General features: G+C 43.5%; 1 protein-coding gene across 1 annotated transcript; it reads left to right on the top strand.

The window, feature by feature from the left end:
• Positions 1-207: 207 nt before the first annotated feature.
• LOC118494032 lies at positions 208-10,513 on the top strand. Its single transcript, XM_035996383.1, has 6 exons — positions 208-215; positions 312-481; positions 2,083-2,367; positions 6,435-6,540; positions 9,223-9,773; positions 10,236-10,513. The coding sequence occupies exons 1-6, from the start codon at positions 208-210 to the stop codon at positions 10,511-10,513; spliced, it is 1,398 nt and encodes a 465-aa protein (XP_035852276.1).
• The last annotated feature ends 451 nt before the right edge of the window (positions 10,514-10,964 follow it).

The raw sequence follows: 10,964 nt of genomic DNA, 5'->3' as shown, positions 1-10,964 counted from the left end.
GTAATATGAAGTAGCGCGTTGAGTCATTTACAAATGGATCCGTTTGGACGCTAATATTCTTGAAACGAATCCAGGGAAGACGGGTAAAAAAAGAGATCATTTTGGTACGTGTGGACGTGGCCTCAGACTCATATTCTGACTAGAATCTGAGTATGACCACGGCAGGCTATGGGACACCTTTAAAGGACAATAAAAACCACAAATGAAATGAACAGGTGATAAGACGAGGGTAAAAAGCTGTGAAGCTGTCACAGCGTCATTTTACTGCACTCGCACCATAAAAACACTCCTGACTCTTGTTTCCTGTGCAGGTTCAAAATGTTAACCAGCTGGTTAACTTTCACAGCTCTTTTGGCTGCTTCAGCGAATCCAGACAGAGCAGCTATTGGCCGGGCCACTCCGGCCGTCGCACCGACCCGCAGGGTCAAAGGTCATCCAGGGGAAGAGCTGACGTTAAACTGTGGAGACAGAACCAACGCAGGTGTGTAAAGAGGATCAACACACCTGAGCAATTCCATTTACTGTATTTCTTCTGAAATCAGAAGGAGTCCGGAGAAAGCCGTCCTCTGTTGCTAAGCATGGTTGTCCAGGAAAGTTTATTTAATTTGAATTACATCTCTAACATTACAACTGTCATCCTATTTACATTTGACTAATGCTGCGTTCCAGACACAATGTTTAGCCTGTAAGTTACGACTTCACTTTACGACAAACCCTTCTAGCTAGCGTTAGCTAACGTTAGCTAGCGGCTACCTAATGTTGACGTTAGCTAGCGCTAGCTGATACTAGCGATTTCTAGTCTACAACATATTTTGGGCTTCATTTAATAAACATAACCTGTACTAGTACACAATCGTACGTGTATTGTTTTGATTACAATGTGCGGAATTACTTTACGTTGTCTATTTATGTCTATTTCTCACCGTTAATCACCGGCGTCTGTACAGCATCAACAGGGGTCGCCATTGTTGTTTATGTGTGTGTGACGTCAAAAACTGTAACTGGGCAGCCCGGTCTCACGGCAGTTCGTGTAAATGTCACGTTATTTTTAATCTATTGATATGTGTTGACGGGCACGTTTTTCTCGTTTTTTACGTGGTGGCCAGCACGAAAATGGTAGGCAGTAGTATAAATAGCCAAAAAAGGTTGGTCGGGGGGGTGGATGGGTCAAACAACTCAGGACCTTCACCCAGGCGAGCGGGGATCGCGTCCCGCGTGTGGCGTTTTGTTTCCCGTAGTCTTATCACAACCGTCCCGTTATTGTCGCGCGTCCCCAGCGGCCGTCTCCCGGCGTGTGAGGCGCCCTTTCCCTGTAGTGTCTTTCCTAAACCCAACCTACGGCATCCCGTTATTGTGGCGCGTCCCCAGCGGCCGTCTCCCGGTAATAAACAAGAAAAAACGTGAACACGTAAAAATAAATTGACATTTACACGTAAAAAACGAGAAAAACGTGCCCGTGAACACGTATCAATAGATTAAAAATAACGTGACATTTACACGAACTGCCGTGAGACCGGGTTGAACTGGGAGAACAACGATCTGGTACGAGTTCACGAGTAGTAAGTTAACTGCCGTTCCAGGGCACTTTCACGGGTAGAAGGTCGTGAAAACACGAGTTACGAGTTACCTGGAACGCAGCATGAATATCAGCAGTTTGGTTCCTACTCGCATCTGTAAAATGTCTCACAAATATGTAGTTACTATTAAAAATATACAAAAAAAGCAAAATAATTTCCCAAAACAGCTAGAACTTTTACCAAACGTTCTGAATCACAGACTGCTATTTGTCAAAGTTTAGTCAGGAGACTGTTCTGAAACCATTGAAACTTGTTTTTCAAATGCTATAAAATTGAAACCCCCAAAATTCAATGAAAGTAATCATTGATTTTACCTGCGAAGATCGTTGTATGGAAAACATCCATGTTATTTTTGGGCAATTTAGTTAAAAAAAAAACTACTGACAAGGGTTAAGTAACATTTTCAATGCAGGACTTTTACTTCTAACAGAGTATTTTTACAGTGTGGTATTAGTACTTTTACTTAAGTAAAGGATCTGAATACTTCTTTCACCGCTGTGTGTAGGTGAGGTGCAGTACTGGCACACCCCCTTTGGAGACGTCCAGTCCTCAGGGTTCCACAGTAAACTGGACCCTGTGTTCATGCACCCTGACGGGAGCTTGGTGGTCCCCAACAGCAGCGTCCTACACAGCGGCCTGTACTACTGCCTCCTGCAGCACACAGAGGGAGCTACGCTGTGGCCGTACCAGCTTCATGTCGGCCCCGAGAACCAAGAGCACCCCGAATATAGGCAGGGTGATGCGTTCAGGTTCAGGAGGGATGTTGGGCCCGTGGAGGAGAGGCAGGCAGGTATGGATAGAGCTGTAACAATTCATTGATCATTGATATTTGCAATTAACAACATAATTGTCTGTGGCCGGGTTAGCTCAGTTGGTAGAGCAGGCGCACATATATAGAGGTTTACTCCTCAACGCAGCGGCCGCGGGTTCGACTCTGACCTGTCATTCCCCCCTCTCTCTCCCCTTTCATGTCTTCATCTGTCCTGTGGAATTAAAGGCCTAAAATGCCCCCCCCACCCCAAAAAAAAATCTTAACAATATAATTGTCTCTTTCAGTCAAATTTAAAAATGTTCATTCATTTATAAAAAAATGTTTTAACAAATACTATTTTTGAATGAATTCCAGGATTATTTTTTTTATTTGACAGGCTAATGCACAGCTTCTTAGCAGTACCAGAGTTAGCTATGAACTCATTTTCATCTGTAGAGGGACTACAGATGAAAATTAGTTCATAGCTGGAAACAGAGATAACCATCGTTTGGTTATATCACTGTTATGTGATCCAGATAATGTAATAACACAAATACACAGCCTATGAAGTAAGGCCGGCTTTCACACTACCTGCGTGGCGTGAGCGTGTCAGCTGCGTGGCGTGTCCGTTTATATTTCAGCTCCCATGTTAACAGGTAAGAGCTTACACACTGCCTGCGTGACACACACGTATCCGGAGCGGCTGGAGTCGCGCCGAAAACGCGTGCATGCTAGAAATAGGACGACGCCTATTTTTCACGCGACGCACAAGCGTGTTGGAAGCGTTTCCAGGCAAAATAGAATAGGAAAAGATGTTTATATGTCATTTAATAAATGACATGTTGATGTTTGAAAGTCTCGAGGTTTTGACATAAATGCAGATATAAATGTAATTTAAAAAATAATAAACAATTATCGATTTTCTAATATTGCACCTGTCAATACAGCACGAAATATTCCGTAGCCTATTTTGCCGTCAATACTGCAGACGTGGTCTTTGCTGTAATCAGATCAGTCTATATTTATGTTTAACATGAAGTATACTAGATTATCAATGGGAAACGTACATGTGTTCAGACAAGGCTAGCAGCAGCAGCAGCAGCGCCGCGTCAGACACGTTTCTGATGTGTAAAGACAGAAAAATCCACGCAGCTGCCACGCAACAGAAACGCCACGCTCACGCCACGCAGCCAGTGTGAAACAGGCCTTACTCTTGAAGTCTCTGAGATTTAAGAAATACTAATTTTAGCATGAATACATCTTACCTTTTGCCTTATGTTTGCCTTTGTGTGTTTACTTCATTAGATTCAGTTGATATAACTTTTTCAAATATAAAAACGCCATAATAATTTTATACACACTTTACTCTGCTTTCATGCCATAAATATGCCACACCAACTTTTCTTAGCGCACAGCGGACTGGAGTAGATCAAATTAAATTAGCACCCCTATGGGTCACGATTCAATATATTGCAATATATTTCGATACTGTGCATAAGGCGAAATATTGGGATTTCTCTTAAAGTATAATTTTAGAAAAAGACATGATGTGCATAAAAGTCAAAGAAGTTTACCTTAGGGAAACAATTCAGTACACAGAAAATCAAACTGCCAGTTTGGGATAGTGGTTCACAGGTTCTTAGTGAGCTAATGTTTATATGCTAAAGTAGGCCAAAGTTCAGCCATAGCTACATTGTTAGCTTCTAGCAAAAAGTCAGGCACTGTTAGGCACTGTTAGGCACTGTTAGGCACTGTTAGGCACTGTTAGGCACTGCTAGGCACTGTTAGGCACTGTTAGGCCCTGCTAGGCAGAATATCTTTGCAGGTAAACTAAAAAAAAATTATATATATATAAAAGAAAATCAATATTGCGTTTTTGAAAATCAATATAGTATTGCTAAATAAAATATCGTGATACTTAAGTATATTGATTTTTTCTTACACCCCTACCCCAAAGTGCAAAAGGAAGTCATTTTTACACATCGAAGGGTCTTTGTGTACATGTAAATGGACATTTAGACGTTTAACGAAGTCACAAAAGTGACTTTGATGAGAGAAAGCAGTAAGAACGTTTGGGCAATGCACAGATGGTATAGTCTATATCCTCGACGTTCCATTTCCGGGATTGCTCCATTGCCGCCAGATTTTACTCATTTAGGCCGGATATCCGTTGCTTTGGGCTTCCTTTGTGTTGTAATTCTAACCTCTGGTGGATTTCTGAGGACTATGGATAACTGCTCCTCAGATCTCTGCAGGGTAAATCCAGACAGCTAGCTAGACTATCTGTCCTATCTGAGTTTCCTGTTGCACGACTAAAACTACTTTTGAACGTACACGTGTTCCACCAAAACAAGTTCCTTCCCGAGACTATTTTGCAGCGGCTCTGTGGCTTTTCTCCGGTGCTTAGCACTGACCAAGACGATTCTGATTGGTTTGAAGAAATTCCAGTAAAGCAGAGCACGTTTTCCTCCCATCCCGAGTGCTATGTGGAGTAGCCACGCTTTGGAGGAGGGTCTGGCAAAGATGGACTAGTGACGGTATAACGTTACATTCAAAGCTCTTACTGCATCATTTGGAGTTGTTGAAGGCACGGTGGTGGCCGAGGAGTACGTTTGGAACATTGAATTTGTAGATTTGAATTTGACTAATTGCATTTAAGCAACCTGAATCTATTTATTTTTAAATATTCTGAAACTTTGTGACCATTGAAACTAGGGATGTCCCCAGGGCTTAATTTGAGCCGGAACACGCCGGAACATGTTCCGGCACCTCCGACGTTGGATCAGGAACCTTTTTTATTGGATCCGGCACCTCCTGTGTCACTATGAAAAATTTGTCGCCTAAATGAAAAAAATAAACTACTGTTTGTGTAGTGTTCAATGTTGTTATCTGTCTTGTTAGTCTTGATTCCCCATTGGAGTTCCACAAAAGTCTTGTGTTTGCATTTTCAATGCGTTTTGAGGTGAATTTTCAGGGTAAGACAGAGGGGGGAGAGGGACGGAGGGAGGGGAGACAGAGGGGGGAGAGGGACGGAGGGAGGGGAGACAGAGGGGGGAGAGGGACGGAGGGAGGGGATCGGCACTTCAACAGCGCCGCGCTGCACTCCAAGTGACACAAGCGCTTGTGCTGGTTGAGGATAAAAATGTCAAAAAGACAACAAAGTTTGCTTAACTTTTTCAAATACGCTGGCCAGTCGGATCCCAAACAAGCAGAAATCGTTTCTGCCGATCAATAACGTGGAGACCACGGTGGGTTTTATGTTTTAATTGTCCGATGGATAGTTGCTGCTTTTGAAAACGATCGTTGCAGTGTATTTTTAATTTTTTTTACATTTCGCACCGATGCAGTGCATCAGTGCACGTTCTGAAATAAAAATAAACATTGCCCTGATGTACACACAGCGTTGTTTAGGCTTTTTTAAGTCAGAGTCAGAGAAGCATACGTAGGCAGGTGTAATTTTTGTTTTGGTTCCGTTACCTCCAACCCCCGTTTTGAGTCGCCGGATCCACCCCCCCTCTGCGCTCCGGGACCTCGCACTTTACAAATTAAGCACTGGATGTCCCGATCAGGTTCTTTTGCCCTCGAGTCCGAGTCATTTCATTTTGACTATCTACCGATACCGAGTCCCGATCCGATACTTCTATAATAATTCAACTTTATAATCCCTCCAGACCGCAGACGCGCTTTCCGCTTCAAGCTGCTTCCGTGTTCTACTTTGCCGGCATTTAACCAATAGCGTCTCTGCAACAAAGTGATGTCATGCCGCACGCGTTGCTGTTTCTGTGTGGAGTCAAAAGGGTCTAACTCTGGGCCACCGCATAACTATAGATGTGTTAAAAAAATAATGAGAATATATATACATATATATCCGAGTCCTGATCGGGAGGTAACGTCCGATTCCGATCGAGTCTGAAACCACGTGATCGGATCTGGACATCCCTAATTGAAACATATATTTCCAAATCCAGCTTTTGAAATTGCAAATCAAGAAATTTTGTATTTTAATTCAAAACGGGTACATTTAGAATACATGGTTTTCAAAGTAAAATATTGTGTTCAGTGGCTGTTAAAATTCAAACACTCGTGTCTCTCATTTGCTTCCATAGAAGGTGTTTCAGACGGGCAGTTTGCAGGAGCGGTAGCGGCATCGGTGCTGCTGACGTTTGTGCTGGGCTTCAGCGCCGGAGCTCTGAGCAGGACTCATGTTCTCAGGTGCGTTCAGGGCCCGTACATCTCAGCTTTATCCATACTGCGAGCAAAATCTGCTCAGTTATTTGAAAGACTTTTTGTCAGTGAAGACTCCGAACAGGATGTTGTGTTAAAGAAAGAAGTGTCCCTTTAACCACCGGCGCTCAGGGAAGGGAACGCAATTCACAAAAAGGAAGAAGAATCGTGGCCGGGTTGGCTCAGTGGGTAGAGCAGGCGCACATTTACATAGAGGTTTATACCTCGACGCAGAGGTCCAGGGATTAAGTCCGACATGTGACGATTTCCTGCATGTCTTCCCCCCGTCTCTCCCCTTTCTCACCTAGCTGTCCTGTCCATTAAAGACGGAAAAGCCCAAAACATAATCTAAAAAATAAAGAAAAGAAAAAAAAGGAAGAAGAATTATGACCAAAAACGTCATAAAAAATCAAATCCAGGCACTCAAGGTTGGTTACAAAAAGTGATAAATTACTTTTAATAAATAGGGCAAGACTATTTTTAATGTCTTGCCCTATTTATTAAAGGCCTTTTATTTGTAACCAGCCTTGAGTGCCTGAAATTGATTTTTTATGACTTTTTTAGTCATAATTCTTCTTCCTTTTTGAGGATGTTGTATTAGTTGAACTAGAAAAGTTTAAGTGTTATTGTTCACAAACTTTAGCTTCCTGGCTAAAAAGAGGGAAATCATCAGAGAACACAGAATAATTATTAAACAGATTTGAATCTGTAGTATCTGTTAGTTTAAAGACATGCTCTTCTCCATTATAAAAATAAATTATTCCCCTTTGTGCTGGGGAATCTGTGGAGCCCCCTTAAAGTGCTCATATTATGCTTTTTGGCTTTTTTCCCTTTCCTTTATTGTGTTATATATCTTTGTTGTGCACGTTATAGGTTTACAAAGTGAAAAAGCCCAAATTCCACCCCAAAGGGACTTACCATCTCCAACAGAAAACACTGTTCACAAACTGCTCCAAACAGCTCTGTTGTAGTCCAGCCTTTACTTCAGAGACACACGTGGTCACTTTGGAACACACGTTATAATGCTCACCTAGCTGCTAGCGTGGCAATCCCTCATACTCTGCTTCTGACTGGCTAGTAGTCCTTACCTAGGTACTGTCAGGGCACGCCCTCATACTCTGCTTCTGACTGGCTAGTAGTCCTTACCTAGCTACTGTCAGGTACTGTCTGGTTTCTGAAAATTAAACCATGTAAACCTATTCTGTTATAACCTCTAAATACAATTATGAACCTGAAAATGAGCATAATATGAGCACTTTAAAGTACGGTGTCCCTGAGAGGCCAACACACTGCAACTTAAAGGTATAGAGCGTAGTTTCTCTCACCCCCATGAGGAATTCTAAGTAATGACAATAAAACTAACGTGACGTGTCGTAACGTGTTGTGTATTCGTAACGTGTTGTGTATTCGTACCGTGTTGTGTATTCGTACCGTGTTGTGTATTCTTAACGTGTTGTGTATTCGTAACGTAACGTGTTGTGTATTCGTAACGTGTTGTGTATTCGTAACGTGTTGTGTATTCGTAACGTGTTGTGTATTCGTAACGTAACGTGTTGTGTATTCGTAATGTGTTGTGTATTCGTAACGTGTTGTGTATTCGTAACGTAACGTGTTGTGTATTCGTAACGTGTTGTGTATTCATAACGTGTTGTGTATTCGTAACGTGTTGTGTATTCGTAACGTGTTGTGTATTCGTAACGTAACGTGTTGTGTATTCGTAACGTGTTGTGTATTCGTACCGTGTTGTGTATTCGTAACGTGTTGTGTATTCGTAACGTAACGTGTTGTGTATTCGTAACATGTTGTGTATTCTTAACGTGTTGTGTATTCGTAACGTAACGTGTTGTGTATTCGTAACGTGTTGTGTATTCGTACCGTGTTCTGTATTCTTAACGTGTTGTGTATTCGTAACGTGTTGTGTATTCGTACCGTGTTGTGTATTCGTACCGTGTTGTGTATTCGTAATGTAACGTGTTGTGTATTCGTAACATGTTGTGTATTCGTAACGTGTTGTGTATTCGTAACGTGTTGTGTATTCAAAACGTGTTGTGTATTCGTAACGTGTTGTGTATTCGTAACGTGTTGTGTATTCGTAACGTAACGTGTTGTGTATTCGTAACGTAACGTGTTGTGTATTCGTAACGTGTTGTGTATTCGTAACGTGTTGTGTATTCGTAACGTAACGTGTTGTGTATTCGTAACGTGTTGTGTATTCATAACGTGTTGTGTATTCGTAACGTGTTGTGTATTCGTAACGTAACGTGTTGTGTATTCGTAACGTAACGTGTTGTGTATTCGTAACGTAACGTGTTGTGTATTCATAACGTGTTGTGTATTCGTAACGTGTTGTGTATTCGTAACGTGTTGTGTATTCGTAACGTAACGTGTTGTGTATTCGTAACGTAACGTGTTGTGTATTCATAACGTGTTGTGTATTCGTAACGTGTTGTGTATTCGTAACGTGTTGTGTATTCGTAACGTGTTGTGTATTCGTAACGTAACGTGTTGTGTATTCGTAACGTGTTGTGTATTCGTAACGTGTTGTGTATTCGTAACGTGTTGTGTATTCGTGTCCTCATGTTTGTGTCAGAAATGATCAGAAATGTAGAGTTACCTGTAGAGCAGACATCCTAAATACAAGAAGTTCACACCGCACCGTTTCCTCTTCAGGTGTTTAGGGGCAGTCACTACGAGGTTACAATCACCACGGAAACTATGCCCAACTGACACACAGGACCACGGCACTGAGGTCACCGCGACAACCCTGCCGCACACGTACGGCGACCAGGTCTTTGAGATGGTGCAGAACGATGACAACGAGGCAGATTGTGCAACAACGGAGACGGCGATTCCGTCGACAACCACATCGTCCCCTAACAAGCCTCAGAGAAGCTTCCGGCAGAAACGACAGGAGGAGCCGGGGGAAACCACGGCCTACCTGGAGGCATGTGACCACGTGAAAGACGACGAAGAGGAGGAGGAGCAGACGGAGGTGAACAAAGGGTGTGATGTGGAGGCAGAGGACGGAATAGAGTTCAGAGGTTTTTATCTATTAGGGGAGGATGGAGGGAGTCCAACCGGAAGAGATGGAAAGGAGTGCAGTGAGGACGCGGAGAAGAAAGATGGGAGAGAAGGCACGGAGGAAATGAAAGAATGGAGGCAGGGAGAGGTGGAGGAAGAAGGTGAGAATGGGAGCAAGGAGGATGGAGAAGAGAGGAAAAGTGAGGAGGAAGAGGAGGAGGGAGGAAACACGGAGAAAGGGAGAGATGAGAAGAGGGAGGAGGAGGGAGGTCACACAGAGAAAGGGAGAGATGAGAGGAGGGAGGAGGAGGGAGGTAACACAGAGAAAGGGAGAGATGAGAGGAGGGAGGAGGAGGAGGGAGGTAACACAGAGAAAGGGAGAGATGAGAGGAGAGAGGAGGAGGAGGCAGGTGAGAATAGGAGCAAGGAGGATGGAGAGAGGAAAAATGAGGAGGAAGAGGAGGGAGGAGGAAACACGGAGAAAGGGAGAGATGAGAGGAGGGAGGAGGGAGGTAACACGGAGAAAGGGAGAGATGAGAGGAGGAAGGAGGAGGAGGCAGGTGACGGAGAACAGAGGAGAAGTGAGGAGGATGAAGAGACAGACGGTTGCAGTGAAGACCATGAGACAGGAAGTGAGGACACCGTGAAAAATGGCGCCAAAGCAGAAGGAGGAGGTGAACCCTCGTTCTCCGCCGGGCGTCGCAGACGCGTCATTCGCCTGTACCAGTACGACGACGACGGCCAGCGATACGGTCACCTGCCAGACCCCGCCCCCGATGAGCCGGGCCCCGCCCCCAGGCTCAAACAGCGCTCGCTCTCTCTGACGCGCCTCAACGCCATCATGGCCGCCGCCTCTGCAGGGCCGCTGGACACGAGAGAGACGGGAGAGACGGGGAGGGAGGAGAGAGAGGAGAAGCCACACTTCCACATGGAGATATAACAGGGGGAGGACAAAATAATGACAACACGCCAGAGGAGTTAAAAGGGCCACAGATGTGAAGAGAAGTCAAAAAGTACGGAGTAAACCAAAGTACTTCGAACTCATCATTGGATTTGACGCCTTGCTGTCATTTAGCTTACAATCAATTACCTATATACAGTCATGTGAACAAATTAGGACACCCATGCTAAAGTTGACTAAAAAGAGGAATAAAAAAATCATCTTTAGGAAATTGATCTTAATGCCTTAATTTAAAAAAAAATGAGGAAAATCCAACCATTAAGGACACCAATTTTCTTTGTGAATGAATAATGTATCGTAAATAAATAAATGTTTTTCCTTAAAATACAGGGGCCATAATTATACATACCCCTATGTTAAATTCCCATAGAGGCAGGCAGATGTTTATTTTTAAAGGCCAGTTATTTCATGGATCCAGGATACTATGCAT

Source organism: Sander lucioperca, chromosome 20 (genome assembly GCF_008315115.2).
Source record: "Sander lucioperca isolate FBNREF2018 chromosome 20, SLUC_FBN_1.2, whole genome shotgun sequence".
Lineage (NCBI taxonomy): Eukaryota > Metazoa > Chordata > Actinopteri > Perciformes > Percidae > Sander > Sander lucioperca.
Note: the sequence above shows the minus strand (reverse complement) of the source record. Positions and strands in the feature narration are given on the sequence as shown.